Source organism: Tyto alba, unplaced genomic scaffold (assembly GCF_018691265.1).
Source record: "Tyto alba isolate M040663 unplaced genomic scaffold, T.alba_DEE_v4.0 Super-Scaffold_1000006, whole genome shotgun sequence".
In the NCBI taxonomy this organism is placed as follows: domain Eukaryota; kingdom Metazoa; phylum Chordata; class Aves; order Strigiformes; family Tytonidae; genus Tyto; species Tyto alba.
The window spans coordinates 10262402-10282289 of NW_024881272.1; the positions used below are offsets into that span (position 1 = coordinate 10262402).

Genomic DNA, 19888 nt, shown 5'->3' on the forward strand with positions numbered 1-19888 from the left:
TTCCTAGAGAAGTGGTATGTTTTTTTAAGTCCTATTGTCTTTACATCAAGTCTTGATACCTTTTTAATCATGTTTTGCATGAACATAACTGGTACAAGTCAGTGGCTGTGCTAAATGTCAGAAGACTGGGTAAAGAAATATTTGTTTGATACCATACAAATTGCAGCAGTATCAATAAAATTGGGGAAAGCTAGTAGTCTTAGTTTGATGATCTACTTATGAATCACAAGCAGTTCTTTGAGGGGGAAATACAGGTTAATGCATCTTCAGGTCTTCCATGTTCAGTGGCTTAGTCATGTTCAGTCACCACTGCCAAGACTCTAATCATAGGACTAAAAACTGAGTAAATTATTGCTTTACATCTCACCCTGTATGAATATTTGAGACAATAGAAGTTTGTTTGACCTACTGCACTGGCCTCTGCATTTTGTCCTGATGAAACTTATTGTAGCTCAAGCAGACTAAGCACCTGGTTGCTAGTCATTATATCCATTCTTTAAATTTCCAGACTACTAGCTCTGATCAGCCAGTTCCAACTAAAGAGGAACAGTTAAAAAATGATCCCTATTTTACTGATGGAACTTCAGTAGGAAATTGATAGTGTACTGTGCAACCTTTCAGAAATTACTGGAAATTACAAAAGTATCTTTCAAAGTATCTTTCAAATCAAAATTCTGACTTAAGTTTGTAAGATGCCTTTCAAGATTTCTTCTGAAATAGTAAGATAGTGTTGTAGGAAGAACAAGTTGAAGTTGACATGGCCATTTCCAAAGGAGTTTGAGCAAATGTGAAGTAGTTCAATTTCAGAAGGATAAGTAGTCCATTGAGGGACAGAAATGTGTAATCTGAAAATTACAATGGAATTGCAGTGCTGGATTATATATAAAGCTGAAAATAATAGTACTTTCTACACACCTTTTATGTCAAGAATTGTGTACAGCATAGATTTGAAGTTCACTAACCCCAGGAACCACAGACACAAAATGATGTATAAACAGAGACTGAAGTAACATGGTGTGCATGAATCCTCCCATTGTCCATGACCCTTAGTCTAGGATGAAGTCAGCAATTTGTTTAATGTCATCAGAACTATATTTCCACAACCACGTTATCCATGATGTCCAAACTTCCCATCAGAACTCCCAAATGCATTCTGAGCAGTTAAGATGACAAATCCATAATTTCTGAGGCTAGTCCTGTTTGACATCAGCCCTCTGGGTCATGGATTTTGCTTTAGTTTCATTCAACTACAGTGCTTAAAGATTGTATTTAATCTCTAAATCCCACAAACAGAAATATGCATGTTATGTCCCAATTGAAATAGTTTGATGTAAATTTGGGGGAAACCATTAGTGCCTTGAATTGTCTTCAAGAAGTTGCCAAACACCTGAAACTGGAAAAAAATGTGGTCAACAGGGCAATGTTGTAGGGTGTTATGTACCACGCACCTTCCTGGGACCTCTTCCAGAAAGACTCTTTTAGAAGTAAAGAGTAGTCAGTCTTAGTGCCCACTCAATTCTTGACCTTTCTGCTTCAAGACTAGTAATGATACTAGTTAATGTGCACTGCCTAAAGTTTAGCAATATACTGCTTTTGAGAAGTGCCAAACAAAATATTTTTTCAGGCACTGATATGCTAGGCCCTGATATTTGGGGCATATTCAAATACCCCAAAAAATTGTTCTGGATCCTACTTGACTTATCACTGAACCTAGATGATTCAGCAGTACATGCATACAGCTGATTTGCCTATCTTCACTTCACAGCAGAACCAACCTGTAGCTACTTTATAGTCATCCCCTCCCAGCCGTAACTGTGTTGGTGATATTTTATGAGCTGGAAGTAGAATACAAAAAAGCCCAAATGACAGGCTCCAGTTTACAAATAATATGTTTGCCTGGCTTTTCTGAGCATAAAGATAGAATGAGCATTTTAGAATAGCATTCTTGTCCTTTCTCAGTTGTTGAAATACTTCCAGTGTCAGTGCAAGACCCTGATCTTAATCACAGAGTCTTTGAATGATCAGTTCTCGGTCCAATGTAGTTATTCCTCCATTCAGGACCTGACAGGAACCTGACCTCCATAAGTGTTCATAAACCAACTTCAGAGAGCTGTGAGAGAGAACAGAATAGGTGAGCTCCAGCTGTTAAGTGACCTACTGGAAAAGATTAGTCTAATTCAGTTTGTTCACCTCTAGTTCTTGCTCGAACCATTCTCTCTGCAATTAAGTTTTAATCTTCTAATTAGAATGACATCAGTAGCAGCTGTCACTCTCCTCTTACAGAACTGTACATTTCTAAGAGTGTGAGAGAAATGTAACCTTTTCTTTACCCTAAGAAACATATTTTTAACAATTTTATGTATTTATGGTCAATATACTATAAAAATAAGAACTTATGTAATAAATATAAACATATTCTTGAAATTACCATCTCATTTTTCTCTTTTCATTTAGAAATTGTATGCTCTCCTCCAATAATTCCCAATGGGAACTTTAGACCTCAGGAAGACAACTACGTAGTAGGTGATATAATCACAATACAGTGTAATACTGGATATAATTTTAAAGTATTGACTGGCAAAAGTACATCTGAATGCACCAAGAATGGCTGGGTGCCTGATCCAGGTTGTATACGTAAGTAGCTCTCATTAATAAAGACACGACGTGTAGAGTTGTTGGAAATATCTTGGTGAAAAAGAGGTCAAGAGAAAAACTTAAGCAGCATGAAAAATAAGAGTTGCTTGTTCACTGTGTTTCTTGCTGATGTAAAGCTTGATTTAGTGTTTTGGAAAAAACAATGGTATAATCTACATTTACGTTGTTATCTGTTACTGTATTTGTGGAAGTATGTGTTAAAATGCATTATAGTCAGCTCCCTATCAGGAAGGGTTGTGGTCCACCTGAGGAGTAGCATGCCAGTCAAGAGGACATAATGAGTGTTAAAGTATCCAAACCATAGGTAATGGTTGGAAGGTGTCTTTCATTGTAGTTACCTCAGCTTTAGATTTGGACTTACAGTTGTATGTTGGTATATTATGAACAATCACAGTTTTATTCTACCTATTTTAACCTGTCAAATAACAAAATAAGATATTCTTGATTGCTGATGAGTTCTTTCTTGGCTTAAACTTCCCATAACTATAATGATAGTTTTGCCCAGTAGGCACAATATTATCAAATAAATAAATAAATTAGCAATTAATTTCATAATTTATCACTCTTTGATGTTTGGTCACTGAAAATAAAAGAAAAACTTGCAAAACAGAATGTGAGCAAAACCCTGATGAAATCAGTCTTGTAAATGAACCTTTGGATAAGATGAGTCAAACTATTCCCAAAAAGTGTACTGTTAATATCTGCATTAATTTTTTTCTCTAAACATGTGTGGGTTCTAAATTCCAGATATCATTCTGAGATCACTTGACTCATTACTGAATGGTCTATCCAGTGGGTGATCTCCCCTGCCCTAGCATGTAGACTCTAGGTCAGAGCACTCAAGAGGAACCTACCTGCCATGACCAGGTAGACACCCTGCGTAAACTTGAATAAAAGCTTCTGTGGTTCTCCTCCTTCTATCTTTGACTAGTCCCTGTAAAGAGTCTGTTATTTTGAGGAACTGAGAGAACAAAAGAAAACCACTACAGTTTTAAAGTAAAAATGAGAAGAGCTAGGAAGAGTTTTTGGTACAGTATCCCAAAAGTTACAAATGCAAGTGGTGACAGGAGTCATCTCAATTTTAAGAGTCCACAGTTCGGTGTCTATATCTAAGCTAGCTGTCTGGGCTCCCATCATGGTCAGTGTAGTAAAATTAGTCAAGGCAAAGGCAGTGTCATCTCACCGTAGAATAAATACTTACATTTGGTCTCCTGAATCAGCCATTGAAGTCCAGTGAGCATATTGACTGGATTTCTACTGGTTGCAACAGAATCAGAGCGAAGCAACATAGGTATTAGCACTGACAAAAACACCAGAAGCAGAGCGTGATGGTTCCTGCACTCCTTAGGATCTGCCAAAGTGTCCTGATTCTGTCAGGTTCCGAAAGCGCTCAGACAATGAGGCTCAATCTGAATTAATTGTGACCCGAGCTTTTTGTCATGCATGTGTTGATATTGTTGCTGTTAAATTCTATTTCAAGAGAAACCATGTGACTATCCAGCTGTAGAAAATGGCAGATTAACTAAATCACTGGAGGACTACAGAAACTATTACTTTCCAATGAAGTTTGGGCAGCATGCTGATTACCACTGTGTTAATGGTTATTCAACCCCAAGTGGAGACTACTGGGTTCGAATGGTCTGTACTGAAAGGGGCTGGTCTCCAGAGCCAAAATGCCTCAGTAAGTACATTTCCACTATGTGCTTAATTCTGTTATAATTATCCAAGATCTGTGCAGCAGAAATTGTGCTGACGGAGCACAAGATGGAACAAAGAACAGTTTGTTAAATTAGAACTGCTTTAGTTGACCCCTAGAACTTGCATCCACACTGTCATTCTATCTACAGAGCTCAAACTGTCTGCTGTATAAGTGACACTTTGAAATGAGTAAAGCTGAAACAGTGCTCTTGGATTTTGGCGATTCTTTACTCCTGAAACTATTAATGAGATTAAGAAAGACATAGGAAAAGTTTCTCTACTCCAGCTTCTGGGTCACATGCATGCATCTGCTTTCATCTGCACACACAACTGCACATACAAACAGAGTGTTTCTACTCTATGTAAATATATTCTTCCTTCTGTGGCTTGGGCACTTTGTCTAGAGGTTCCTCTGAGATCCATTGCATAGTCTCTTCGGATAAGATTTGGAGCTGAGAAAGGTGGCACACTCTTGCAGTAAGCTGCAAGTGCACATTGCATCAGCAAAAGATCCAGATACACTGACTTAGATTTAAAATAAGTTAAATTTTAAATAGATTTAAAGCAGTGAGCTGAGGCCTCCTTTCCTAACACACACCTTCGGTCACAGTAAAGTTCCTACCTACTGGTAGACCTTGGAAGTAGATTACAAAAGGTTGATCTTTCCGTGTTGCACTCGGTGGAGTGGTGCTTAGTGCAGGAAACGAGTGGAGTCCTGCCTGGAGAAAAGGACCAATTACTCAAGTAACATAGCTATAGCATTCCTCAGCCATCTTCCTTGTCTCTTGGGGTCAGAGGATGTTGTACAGCCAACATTTTAGCGACATAGCAGACTGAAGCAGAGCTGATGTACATGATGCTGGATGCACTGAAGTTAGCCAAATGTGCTTATGAACACTAGGTAAGTGGTATTGTTTACTAGACCACTTCTTAACATTTTATATAGTGACTCGCACTCTTGTTCATGCCATTTGTTACTCTTAGGGCAGTGAAACAAAACATGCTTTCACTCAGCTTTGAACATGAATGTCTTTGGGAGATAGAAAGCTACAGAAAGGTGATTGGAGACCCAATCTAGTAACTGTCTTCCTAAGAATTAAATTACCTCAGTTCTAGCTGTACACATCACTGTGGTTTAATACACTTAACCTTCTTTCTTTAGAAAAATGTCATGTCAGACATCTGGAAAATGGTTATTTCTCAAATATACAGAAGAATGTTTACAAGGAAGGTGAAAGAATTAAATATGCCTGCAATGCTGACTATCAGACTGAACATGAAGATGGGGAAGTCACATGCACAAAGGATGACTGGTCACCTCCTCCAAGATGTATCCGTAAAAGTGAGTTTGCTTGTATTTTGTTGAGGTTTCTAGCTAAAAAACAGTAAATCACACCACCTACATGAATCCATCACCACTGCTTAGTAACTCTAAGTCTAGGTGCTCTACAACTGACTGAAACACGATACTGTGATTCTCTGAACTGTCTCATGCAGCTCTCGTGTCCCTGTATGCTGCTCAGGTCCGTCACTATACAAACATTCAGAATGTAACCCTGTCAAACATCTGCACATGGCTCATTCAGATCTAGAATGTAAGTTCTGGTATAGGAGTCATAGACTCTTTGTCTTCAGTAGTGAAATCTTGTTATAACATAGCTGTGCAGTAATATAATAGTAATCATTCCCCCTGCACAGCCTATCTGTAATTTGTCTCCTTTCAGCCTCTTGATATGCCACCTGATCCTTGTTTCTCTTGCTTCCTTTCCAGCTGGCATCATACTGTAAGTGGGGAGGAATATGGAGATTAATTCTCCTAACTTTGTTTCCAGCTTTTGTTCCTGACTTGCACGAAGCCTGAAATTGCTAGAATGTCTCACAGGAACTTTAATTTCTTTAGATAATGATTTCATATGGACAAAAGAAATAATTCAACCTAAGTTTTCTTGGACTGTAAAAATATTTTTTTAGGAAACAGTTCCACCCTGATAGAGACACCAACCACAGAATGTTTTGGACCACCACCTGCTGAGATTTTGACATAGCAATGAGCAAACAAAATAAATTTTACAATTCGTAGTGTTAAGTGATCACAGGCATCACTGATATAAATGCTGAAAAATTTGATGTGAAATTTAAACTTTTGAAGCTGTTGCACTAAAGGATCATTAACTCTGTTCCCAACATTCAAATACATCCTCTAGTGTTCCTCAAAGTGTTTTTTTTTAATCGTATCTTTATTTACTTGACTCTGTAATGCACAAATGTTGCTATTTATTGTAGTGTTAATTTCTTAAAATAGATAAACTCCTTCACAGATAGATTTACTAGTAAAGAATTTATCATACTAGGGAAGTTTTCTTTCAGAATACAAGACCATAACATCCAACCAAGACAACTGATTTCCATCCATTTAGACTGGCTTAAACAATGTATTCCAAGTGATGTGAAATCAATTGCAACATTGGGTCTGTCTGCACCAGTGTTTCAGTGTGCAAGAAGGGGTCCTTTGGTGCAAATTTGCTTTAGTCCTGCAGTATGTGCACTCTGAATGATTTCTCTTTGGTAGAACTCAGGTGGTACCTGCACACCATGGTGATCTCTGGTGTGCCCCCCCTCCCTTGCAATATGGACAGAAAGTCCTCTTTATGCATGCACAGTGCTGTACATGCCCAACATGAATTTCGTTTCTAGTGAAGACAAGATAGAGACATACAATTTTGGAAGCTTGTAGGATAGCTGCAAATAAAACCCCTGTCCATCCCTGTTTGTGCTGCACGAGTTGGTAACTGCTAACCTTGACTATTCACTTTCCAGTTGTTCCTCAGGAAGAGAGCTCAATGCAGAAGCAAAAATTCATGTGCTCTTAAAAATGTTCTAAATCCTACTGCTGCTTCATTTCTCCTCCTTCTTCTGTGTATTATAAGCATGTAGTTTAGCAATGTTTTACTTGGAAGAAATTCTGTCTATCTCTTTCAGAAAAATGCCAGAATATCAATTTTGACAATGGTTACTTCACCTCAGGAAAGAAAACATTTAATTTACAGGAGAATGTCACCTATCGTTGTCATACTGGCTTTGTAACTCCAGAAGGACAAGAAACAGGATTGGTACAGTGTCAAGAAAATGGCTGGACTCCACCTGCAAAGTGCATCAGTGAGTAGGATAAAGGCTTCAGAGCTCCCTGTTGTTGTGGCTGGCACAGACGTGATGTCCTATGTACTCAGAGTTTTGACATCCAGATTGTTAGAGCTTTCTTACTGGGCAGAGGGGGACTAAAATAGAGGAGTGATTCTCCAGAGATTAACTTTTCATGAGCTCCAAGAAATAGAGAAAATATAAAGTAAGCTGGGAAAATTTTTACTGTCTTCTAGATGAGCTATCTTTTTGGACCTCTGTAGCACGAAGTAGATGGAAATCACTGACCTCTGCAGTGATTCTTACTTGATACGAGGTGCCTATGCCTAAGTTTACTCCCAGTTCTCTCACCTTTCACACATGTGAAGGAAGATTTATGAAGAAATGCTTGTGATCCAAGGGATTTTGCCAAGAACTTTAAATATGACCAGCTAGAGAAAAATGGGATTTATTACTGGAAAGGTTATCACTATGCATAAAAAGCACTATGCATATGTCTGCCCTGGTGTTAAAAAATACATTTGTGGAAAACACTGGAGTGCTTTTTCCTGAAAATATCTCCATCCTGTTGTTGCCTTTCTCCTCTTAGAAGTTCCTTCCTCTCCTGAACAGGCATATAGTATAATAAAAGAAGAGACTTAATCTTTCAGTGTATGATACCAAGACTTGTAATATTGACCAACTTTAGCTGTTATTTTATCTTATATTTTTATTTCAGACTGCCTTTACCTAGGATTTTGCGGCTTTTTTTCGGATCCCCTCACAAATGACCACAGGGAACAAGAGTACAAACTGTTTGCTGTGACACCAATAATAATAACATGTAGTTAGAAGGAAAGGAAGTGAATCTAAGGAAGAAATATTTATGCTAGATATTACTTCTAGACACATATTGCTGAAGATTAATGCAACAGATATTATGCAAATATGCTACATATGATATTCTACATTCATATTCCGGCAATGCAGAATTTTTAGTTTCAAATATACTGAGTAGTTCAGTAGACTAGCACACATTAAAGCACCTACAGAACTGATGCTTACAAAGGGCAGTGTTTCTGGATCACAAAATGGACTAACTTTGTTTTATTCTACAGAGTCATGTGAAAGACCTCATTTGGACATTTTGAATTACCACTCAGCTAAAACTATGTTCATGCCTGAAGATACAATAGAATATGCATGTTTGGAGGGATATCAAACTGCAAATAATATGCCAACTGGTATCACAAGGTGTGGCATAAATGGTGAATGGAGTCCAACACCCCAGTGTCTTGGTGAATATTGTTGTGTTTGCTAATCAGTGTAACTCTGTATACACTTTGTGAAGCTTTTTTCTTTAAGACTTTCTTTGGTTTTATTATAATCAGTAGCATTTAATGTATTTTTTGTAGGGTGTACACTGTGTGTTAAAATATTTTGTCTTTGTAGCAATAGAATGCGAACTGCTGACACTGCCCAATGGAGATTTTTCTCCCAAGGAGGGTAAATACCACAATGGAGATGTTGTAAAATTTACCTGTGCAAACAATTACTTAAGAGTGGGACCTGCCTCTGCTCAGTGCTATTACTTTGGATGGTTTCCACCACCACCAGTGTGTAAAGGTAATTCTTCTGTTAACTTTATTGTAGTAGGAAATAGATTTAAATGCCTGGGTCCTGAAGACTTCTGCAGATACCTTCTATAAGTAAGTCTTGCCCCAAGAACAATTATCCCATCTCCGTCTTTAAAAGGGCAGGAACTGATCCTCTTTGAATCATTTTATAGTGTTTTGCTATTTTATGTGAAAGATTCTGAACAGTTAACTTTCAGTGTTGAAGTTTGTTAGCTTTCGTTGTGTCAGTTAGAGTTCTGAAATAACTGAAAGTGAACTGATAAATGACTTGTGCAAAATTTCATTCAGGTAATGTATGAAATTTCATTCGCTGTAATGTATGAAAAATTATTTATTATTCAAAAAGGCATAAATAATGTGCAATATGGCAGCCAGGAGTGATTAATTTAAGTAATGTCCTCTCTTACTGTATCCTAAATGTCCTAAATTTTTGCCACTGCCTAATGTTAAGACCCATCAGATAGTGTACTCTATGTTCCTTTTTCTGATCGCATGATACTGAAGGAAAAAAACTGTTTTGGAGATGACACAGAGCTGGACCTAAGCAAAAGAAACTCAATGAAGGGTTTTCTTTGTGAAATTCCTCAGCTTCATCCAGTAGGATAAACAAACTTGTGCAGCAGGGAAAACATATGCCCCTATTCTTCTCAACCTTTTTAAGACAGAGCACAACTTACTGGCATCTGAAGAGTTTCTTTTGATGGTGCTATGCCCTTTTGTGAGGAAGCTTGAGAGGATGAAAGGATCTCATAGTTCTCATCTCCCTTTCTTCCCACTCAATCAATTTCCTTGTTGCCTTTCATGCTCTCATCCTTTTTTTTGCTCACTCTCTTTTGCATTTAAAAACAAGTCTATTTCATATAGTTGGCTCTTAAGATCAGCAACACTTTAAGCTCCCTTATCAGAAGTTCCATCAGAAATTAATTCATTTAATATACAGTACATATCACTTGTTTGATTTTTATAACATAAGTTATTATTACTTGCAGAATTTTCACCTTTTTTTTTAAAGAATACTGAAGCTGTCATCCATGTAACACTTTTTTTCTCTTAAAACTGGGTTGGTTTTATCAACCACTTCTTTCATCATCGCAGGCAACTGACAGTGCATGAAAGTAAGAGAGTAGCGAGCGTCAGGGTCACACATACCTGTTTGTGATCTGCAGCCCAACATGAATCCAGATATTCATTAACCAATGACCTGTTTAACCTGCTCTGTTGATTTTTCTTAACATTAAACAACAAATTAAATTTATTTTATGTTGCACTTAACATATAACCATGCTAAAATTACTGAGTTCAGAGCATAGATTTGATCTCTTGATTTCAGTGAATGTCAGTACCTGTGGACCTCCACCTGAGATTACCAATGGAAGTATTGCTGGTGGCTCTGTGGACCAGTATCAACATGGGGACAGAAAGCAATATGAATGCAACGTCGAATTTAAATTGGTTGGATCAAAGGAAATAGAATGTGTTGATGGACAGTGGTCATCGCCTCCTTCTTGCATTGGTAATCTATGTAACTCTTACTTGTGAGAAGTCTATAATTCACTGTAAGCTAATATTTCACCAGTATTTTCTTAATTAAAATTATGTATTTGCAGGTATAATATGCTACGTTCAAAATCATGTTATGGTTGAAAGGTTATCACACATTATATGTAAAGCCGAAGCTTTGTTAGTAGTGTAATTGAAATCTTAACAGTCCAATCAATGAATTGTTGTGAGTCCAGATCAAATGACTATAGAAAGAGAAAGAAAAGAAATACATAATATATAAGGAATAATTATAAAATTATAAATAATACAGACTATCTAAGTAATACAAACCATTTAAAATATCTAACTACAATTGTTATACACACACTTTCTCTTATTTACCTCTTTTTCTGGTTTTCTGCTCACCCTTCCACTGCCCCCTTGGGTCCTAAAGTCAATGGCTTCAGTCTGGTGTGTTTTGGAGGGAAGTTACAGCACATTATCAGTATCTTAAGTCATTCACTGGAAGGAATAAGATGTCAATGCTGATGATTTCCTCTTCCTCCTTACAGGATCTGTTTGGGGTAATTTTTAGGTTTGCTAACATGCTTTTATGCCTTGTCCTTTTTCACTGGTTTGCAAGTTCTGAATTAGATATGTTTATATCTAATTTACATGTTTAAATATGTTAGATACTTTTTCTTTGTGTTACCCCCTAAAACCAGTTTTGATCAGCTCCAGGTCTAAGCTGGCCTTTTGTGAGCTATCCATAGCCTTGGAGTGCCAGGCTATGCCCTGTCTCTTACCATCCTGTGCCTCTGCCACACCCAACCTTTGCTCCTACTTCTCAAGGACTCTGTTATCATACCAGCCCTGTATTCACCCACATCATGATATTAGAGTCATGATTACACACTCTACAGAGACTAAAATACTACTAAAATACTTGTTACTACTATCTATATAAAACTATGGTTGTGCCATACAGAGGTAACTGAAAGTAGAACAAATTAGCATTAGTCTGATCACTAGAAAAATTGTTGTTACAGCTAAAATAAGCAAAACCAAGCCTCCGGGCAGGTCAGGACAGCTTCTAGCGAAGTAAGCCTGATAAGCCTCCATCCTGAGGCCTTGCAAGCTCAGTACAAACTCTGTTGCCTCTCTAGCAGTGTTACTGGGGCACAGGGCTATGAACACGATGATTATGAATGTATTACATATGCTGCTGTCTTCCCTAGGCTAGAGTCAGACATGTCAAACAGGTTTTTTTATAGTCCTGATATTGAAACAGTGAATGGTTCTACAGTCAATTATCCTGCCTAAGCAAAAGCACTCAACTTTTACATGTGTCATTAGGTAGTGTACCTCAAACCTGAGAGTATAAATGTCAATGACAGGACTTAAAAATTGCTTATGCAAAACTACTATTTGTTTGTTAAGACAGTGTCTCAGAATTGAAGTAGAATGGAATATTTAAGCTGAAAAGCTGCAAATACAGAAAATAATTCAGGGCATTCTTATGGCGCAGGATGGTCTAATAGCAGAACCAATAAATAGTGGGGTTTTATGGACTGATTTATTCTGTCCCTATACATACACATTCTGACACGTCTTACAGGAGCAACACTGATGGTTTAAAATTGTACACCATGGAGCCTGCATCTTTTCAATCCTTGATCCAGTGAGAATAGTTTTGGTGCACAGGCTTGAAAGAAGGGTGGTCCAAACTTGAGCACAGGGTTGTTCAAATTCAATTTTTTATTTTAACATAAGTCTTCCCTCTCCCACATTAAGGGCAGGCTGTATACCGTTATTCCTTTTACATGCCTTTTGCATCCTTCAAAAAAACCTACTCACATGCTGCACTCATCTGTGCAAGACATTATCCTTTGCTGTCACTTCCATTGCAACAGTGACAGCCCAGAGCAGGAACTGCTGTTATCACACATAGGTGATAGCGCTGCAGCACTCTAAGTGACGTTGCAATGGGTTTCGGTTCTTGTAATAATACTAACTGAAAGTGCACATTACAAATGTGTACGTGTATAATCAAAGATAATTTTAACTGATCAGAATCAGGGATCCAGGTGAGTTGGGTTAATTGAAGGTTTTCTTACAGCAGGTGAGCTGGATTGATCCTACTCAGGGATCCAGGTGAGTTGGGTTACTTGAAGGTGTTCTTACACCAGGTGAGCTGGATTGATCCCACTCAGGGATCCAGGTGAGTTGGATTAATAGAAGGTTTTCTTACACTTTAGGGTTTATGTACCAATGAAAAACAGTTTGGGAAATTAATGTTAGCTGAAACTAATTGATTCAGTTTCAGAAACTACTCTACATGCTGCAGTTACCACAGTGATGGAAAGGGAAGGGAAAAGACAGGAGAAGGGTTTAGCAAACTGGCTAAAAGATACACATACCCCAGCTGTGTTGAAGTTTAGTTGTTACAATTAATGGGAGTAGGTTTGACTCACAAAATACAAATATAGTTATTTTTATTTAAGTTGTTTCAGCTATTCATATGTGATGTCAATATTATTGTGGAATACTTCTGCTCTTTTCAACAGAAGACAAAATGCCATGTGGATCACCTTCCTCTATTCCAAATGTTGTTCTTCATCAGGAGGACAGGACCCAGTTTTCACATGGTGATGAAGTAATATGTGGATGTAAACAAGGCTCTGGCAATTCTAAGGAAATGAAAATAAAATGTCTAAATGGGGAATGGAAGCCTTTACCTCTTTGTGCTGGTAATCTATTTCCATAATATTTCAGGTGTGAGTGTAACATAGTTCTATTTAAAATTTCAAGGACTTCAGCAATCAATATATAGCCAGAGATAATACAGTTTCATCCATCTCAACTAAGTTTTTTTTATTTACTCCTCTTTTAAATGTGAACATGTCCTCCATCCTGGAAAGACTCTGCACCTACAACTTTGTAAACACTCTGAGTAGGTTTGGGGAAGGAAATGAACAGTTGCACAGTAGGTGCGATCAAGTATGGCAGTATGTCTTTGGTATACGGTGGCTTTTACCCATTTTCAAGCGTTCCTCCCCGGTAATGACTCTTGAAAAGCCTTGGGACATACCTGCAATGAAGTAGCACGCCTGTTGCTGTAATTACTTGTAGCTCTATGTCTCTGTATACTACTTTGCTTCTTTAAAGTCCTACAGGGAATTAAAAATAATACTAATAGCCACAATGTGCTAGGCTTATTTCATCCTCATCATTTTTATGTGGATTAGCCCTTTTCATTTCTGATCAGTGTATTTTTTTCATTTTTCTCATCTTCCCATTTAGTTTTGCAGTGGATAAATTGAATTAAAGTAGTCTTTTAAAAAGATATAAAACAAAGCCTTTTCCTAAGAAAAAGAAAAAAAAATACATTGTAGTCAGTAATTTAAGAAAAAAGTGACACTGAGCAAGAAGGAGTCTTGTCTGAGATAAATTACTCCAGCATTTCACTTATCTTTAACAGAATACAGTTTATGTTACAGCCAATTCTTGGTTCCCCCTTTCTTCAGAAGTGATTTTATATTCATCAGTGATTTGAGTACACTGTACCTTTATTTACAATTACATTGCAGATTGAATCTGGCACAAAACAGAGTGCTTAGCTTTCACAAGTAGCTTGTGTTGTGACTGTCAGAATCAGCAGTCAGAGACACAAGACCCTGCCAGAGTAGACTGATGCCTGATACATACTCAGTATGGAGTAGTACTTCCTTTATGCTCCTGTTTCTACGAGCAAAAGAAGATTTATCTTCTTGCTCATCTTGCTACCTTTTTTATAGTTGTATGGAAGAAAAGAATGCTTAGTTTTTATAATATTTACTGCACTCAGCAAAAGGGATCCTGTCATGATAAAAATAATTGCTTTGTGAGTGACAACAGTCTCTGCTTTAGATAGCTGGAACAAAAAGTCATTCTGTTTCTGTAATCTAGAAATCTTAAGGGTTACTTCAAACAGTAAATAAAAAACCACTTTCATGTGGACATGCATTAGGAAACCGATGACTTCATCAGTGAATGTCTATGTACGTATCATCTGAACTAAATCTATTTTTCAGCTCCTTTGTTGATTTTTTTCAGATCCATCTCCTCAGTGTGTGCCTCCAGTGAATGTTGAGCTTGTGCGCAATGGTCGACTTCACAAGCCAAAAAAGGAGACTGGGTTCCATAGAGTTATACGTTATATATGTACATTGGCTGACAAAATTATTAAACAGGCAACTTGTGTGTCTGGAAAATGGTCACCAGAGATTGAATGTTTAAGTATGTTTTTAGATTTGCATACAATTTCTTCTTATTATGTAAGAATGATAAATGCTCATTATTAAAGCTTCTTAGCATCACTGTGTCACTAGTCTGAAATACAAATGCTTACATAGTTATATATATATATATGCTTACTCAATTATATGTTAAAGTATAGTCATGAATAGTTATGGGAATCATTTCAACAGTTAACTGCATTTAGTGATGCACTATTTTAGTGAGACAGACTTAATAATCTCTACTCTGACAATTGAAACAGTTTTCACTGTCACTTCTGATGTGAGAAAAGATGCAATGATAAATTTAAGCTCGGTTCTTCAAAGGGGCTTTGACCTGGTGCAAATGAGTAGACATAGCTCAACCTCCAGCCAAAGTTCCTTGATTTCCTGTAAACATTCAAAGCTTTTCTATTCCTGACTTTTTTTTTTTTTTCCCTTCTATTTTTTTCAAATTGCTTCCTGGTGAAATAACAAGAAAAAGGTTGAGTTGTCCAATTCAAAAGCACAGACCTAGAGGAGACCGCCCTTATGTAATACACACCAAAGACTGGATACCTGCAGGACTGCCTTTATGTACAGCAGAGCAGGATGCATTGCCTGTAGAAGGCATGATTGTAAACCAGTCATCACCTCATTGCCTGTTTTATGGCAGATTCATAGGCAAAAATGCACGGAAGTGGGAGAAGTACAGAGTGGCAATCACTTCCGGGAGCTTTTGATGTCAAAATCAAGTGTCCCTACCTTTTCAGCTTTCTGGAACCACTAGAATCAACGTATCAAGCTCTGGAGGTGTCCTCCTTCCTAGATCTACCTCCTTCCCTCCCTTTTTATTCCCTTTGCCAGGAGCAGCCCTTTGTTCCTTGAGTGGCAAAATTGAAGTTTATTTCTTTGTTTCCTTTTGTGATCCTCATTTAGCTCTGTTACCAGCTAAGTCTGAATGAAAAACAACAACAAAACAACAATCCCAGAAGTTGGTCCAGTTCTCCTAAAGTAGTTCACCATAGAGAGAGAGGAACGGGGAAAGCCTACAAGAGTGTGCAGCTGTATGGGAAAGGAGAAACTACAAGAGGCTCCATCTTAGATTGGTGTAGGCAACTGTGACTGCCTTTTCTATGAGTTTTAAAGTGTATAAGCATCTGAAGGCAGCTCTGGTGGTTCTGAAGCAGAACAAAATGATCATTATATTAATTAAAGCTTGAGGTAGCAACCGAATAATTTTCTAATGCCTGTGTTTTCTTGGTTGTTTGTGTTGTAATTTGTGATGAACTGCTGCACTTTATCTTATGTTCTATTATAACATGAGTATGTGTCCTTAGCCGAGGAGAGTACATGCCCACCTCCACCTCAGCTGCCTGGTGCTCAACAGATAACAGTTGGAAGAAATTACAAGCATGGCAGTAAAATAGCTTTTTCGTGTCTGAAGAGTTTCCAGCTCATCGGTATGAATGAAATAACATGTATAGAAGGGAAATGGCAATCACCACCTTACTGCAGAGGTCAGTAGTGGATTATTTGTTTATTTTATTATTAATTTCTGTGTTATGCATTTGCAGTTGTCGTTAGCAGGATGATCATATTATTTATGTTAAGATTATCATGAACAGGCAACTGCAGAAAAGCAATAGCAAGTAAGTTGCTAAAGAAAGTGCAGTTAACCAGCTGCGGGACAGTAGGTCTTTTTATTTACACAGACTTATCTAAGATGGCATATGAAACTTTCAGGTAGTTCACAAGAGCTGTGTGTTTATTTGCTTGTTTAGTATATTGCAGAATGGCAAATCAGATTTGACTAGGGGTCTTTAATAGTATCCTGGTGAAAAAAAAAAACAGTATTCTTTGTTTTTTAGTTGTAGTACTGGCAATCTTTGGGTTTCTTAATTTTTATTCTTCTTTGACTTTTCGCCTTTTCTTTTTGTTGGTTCTTCCTGTAATAGAGGTATAAATGATATGGCATAACTCAGGCCATCTGCTCTAAGAAATGCTGAGGAATCTGTAATCCAATTGCTAAAATATTACCAATGCAGGTGATACCTTGTAACCAGAAGTTCATTCAGAGATTGAATAAAGTGTTATCAGAAATTAATAGGTGGAAGCTGAGCACAGGATAAATGAGGTGCCAGCTGGTGACTCATGTGCAAATCATGCCAACCAAATCTATATTTTTAAGGTACAAAATTCTGATCCTATGGGATTTCTATTCTGCGTTACTTGTGAGTCTAAATTTCTGCTGATAAGTGGCAGACATAGAAAATAATAATAACAAAAAAAAAAAAAATTAGTATAAAGGGAAAGAAAGAAGTTTTGCTTTGTGTATCCTATATATTTCTTCATCTTCCTTTCAAGCAATTTACTTTATGTTTGGATTAATTTTTTGTTTCTTTTCCGTTTTAGACAGCATATGCCATTGCAATATTAATTGCTTGCATTATTGTTTACCTGTGTTTTCTGTATTTTTTTAGAAAGTCTGTGTTTGCCACCACAACCCGTAGAATGTGCTGATGTTCTTAGGCTGGAAAATCAAAGCTTACAAATTAAAAAGGAAGGGAAAACATATTATCTGGCTGGTACTAGATTTAAGTATGTTTCTCGTTCTGGATACATGCTAGATGGACCATCAGAGATAACTTGTTCTATGGGAAACTGGACTTCGGCTCCTGCGTGCTTGGGTAATATCAGAAAATACCTTTTTTTGAAGTGCCTTAAGCAATGAAATCGAAAGAAATTTAAACTGGAGGTTGGCTAGTAAGGGCCAGCAACTCCCTATTTTGCTGTGGAATCTTACCACCCCTCATGGATGTGTTCAGAGCAATCCTGACTGGATGCGAGACTGCCTTTCTGAATGCAGTTTAGTTTTGAAAGATTCCCCTGTGTTCTTGCATTTTTGTCCAGTTCCTCTCTCTGCCGGGTGAGTCCTGGGCACATGCTCATAACCCAAGGGTCTGTCTTCTACAGAGCCCACCAGCGACTAGGAGTTGCTTTGGTGCTTTAGTGATGGAAAGCACTTTGGTGTAGTAAGGGACAGAAGCCTTTATTAATATTTTCAGGCATGGTTAGGAACAGGATCTAAATATCTTCCAGTGACGGCAGTCCACGCCTATGTAGGGGAATGGCTTCTTCCATCTTCTGTATGCCGCCTTGCATATAAACCTGCACTGCCAGCGGATGACTATGCCAATGTTAGAAGCTAGAAGCAGCTCTCTAAAGCATCTGTTTGGTGGAAACAGTGCGCTCAGTCTACGTGCATCACACTAGCACAAGCGTCAGCTTTCTGTATCTTTTCAGAAATGCCGTGTGGAAGTATTCCAAAAGTTGCCAATGCTCAAACTGAAGGCAGAAACAAGGAAATTTATGAGCCTGGTGAAACAATTCGCTACCAGTGTGATGCAGGCTTCCTGATTGTTGGTCCCCCCGAAATTATTTGCAGAGAAGGAAACTGGACAGCACCGCCCATCTGTGAAGGTATAGGGTCTACTTCTAAGAAGTCTATGGTCCTTCTTAGCCTTTCCAGTTGTGAATTAAAATAATGTCAACTCAGGCATGCAGGTGAGTCAGGCCAATAGAGCCAACGGGTGACTTGCTTTGAATGGGCTGCTACAAGCCCTGATTTTCTGGCTCCTGAGAAACAAGCAGCAGGGTAGATCAGCAAAGAAACCGTTTCCCCCGTGGGCCGAAACTAGGAGCTAAAACTTAGCTCTCTGCTGGCATCAAGCAGGCAGAGGGTTATGGAGGAATGGGTGCTGGCTGCAGAGGAGGAGATAACTGGCAGGACAATGTAGCTGCTTTTCACATCACAAGGAATGTTGTTGCCGAAAGTTACCTTCAAATAGCAGAGGAATCACTTCACTCTCCAGCCCGTTGGCACACAATGCTGTTCACCACCGATCCGCACGTTTGGCCGATCTCTGCCACTCCTGTTCTCTTTTTAGTCGCTTCACGAAAAAATAATATTGTGTGGTGAAGCGTTGCAGGGTGAAGACCGTATCATCTTCCTCTCCTACCTGTAGAAAAGGATCTGCGTTTTGCAAAGCATTTTTGGTGCTCCGGAATGCAATGTTCTGTGACTGTCGTATCGCTGCGCTACTGTTCTTAAACGCCCCTCTCTCTCCAGACGTCAGCTGTGGAGCCGCACCTGAAATTCCCAATGCCCGTATGACAAGCACTCAAGAGGAGAGGTACCTGCCCGGTGCCAGACTGCAGTATGAATGTGAAAGCAATTTTCAAATGACGGGTGGAAATTACGTCACTTGTACAAATGGAGAATGGACACAAGCGCCAACCTGCAGAGGTAGGAACGTGTGCTTTCATCTTGCCTCTTTGCACAGAGGGGACTGTTTGATTGCCGACACGCTCTAACGACTTTACCTTTTTCACTTCTGGTTCCTTCGTGTAACCCGACTTTGTGCTCGCTATCGCTTCCTTGCACAGCACTTTTAATTTAGCTTGATGCTTCGAGAAATACCAGGGGTATGCTCATCGACAGCAAAAGTGTCTTGAAGAAGCAGGGCCTGAGAAGTGCTGCTCTGTCATTCTGCGGTATAATACCGGTGTTTCCCCAGAGTCTGCCACCTCAGTGACACGTAAGGGCTCCTCTGCTCTGTTCAAACCTGTCCGGGGGTGTCTTGACTGGCAGGAGCCGTAGGGGACACAAACAGCTGTTCTTCTCCAGGGCTCCGCTCTGACCGCTGCAGATCCCAGCAGAGACTCAGCTCCAGAGCGTGTAGGATGCGCTGGGGCCGTGAAGTGGGAAGAGCGTTCGTGTGACGAGGAACTGGCAGGAGCCGTGCTCCTGCCTCCTGCCCAAATCCGTGGCTGCAGGGTGAACAAGCGCTCCTTGGCTGTCACACACCTCCAGGGAGCTGACTGCACTTCCCCATCCCTGAGCAGTGCAGGCTGACAAGCTCCTCCAGCGCTGCCGGGCCTCCGGAGCGCTGCAGCCACCCCTGTGGCTCCCGGGAATGCCAGGGCTCCCTGGGCAGGGACGCGGGCTCGCAGGAAGGCCGGGGTGGCTTCTTGTGCCGT

General features: G+C 38.9%; 1 protein-coding gene across 1 annotated transcript in view; it reads left to right on the top strand.

The window, feature by feature from the left end:
- Positions 1 to 19888, top strand: part of CFH (complement factor H) — a 36309-nt gene that overhangs the window by 12561 nt on the left and 3860 nt on the right. Inside the window, exons 7-19 of the mRNA XM_042785946.1 lie at positions 2455 to 2634; positions 4136 to 4336; positions 5516 to 5695; positions 7333 to 7509; positions 8589 to 8768; positions 8923 to 9096; positions 10438 to 10620; positions 13157 to 13339; positions 14685 to 14867; positions 16186 to 16365; positions 17329 to 17535; positions 18152 to 18328; positions 18978 to 19154. Coding sequence (XP_042641880.1) covers positions 2455 to 2634; positions 4136 to 4336; positions 5516 to 5695; positions 7333 to 7509; positions 8589 to 8768; positions 8923 to 9096; positions 10438 to 10620; positions 13157 to 13339; positions 14685 to 14867; positions 16186 to 16365; positions 17329 to 17535; positions 18152 to 18328; positions 18978 to 19154 — 2382 coding nt within the window. The remainder of the gene's footprint in view (positions 1 to 2454; positions 2635 to 4135; positions 4337 to 5515; positions 5696 to 7332; positions 7510 to 8588; positions 8769 to 8922; positions 9097 to 10437; positions 10621 to 13156; positions 13340 to 14684; positions 14868 to 16185; positions 16366 to 17328; positions 17536 to 18151; positions 18329 to 18977; positions 19155 to 19888) is intronic.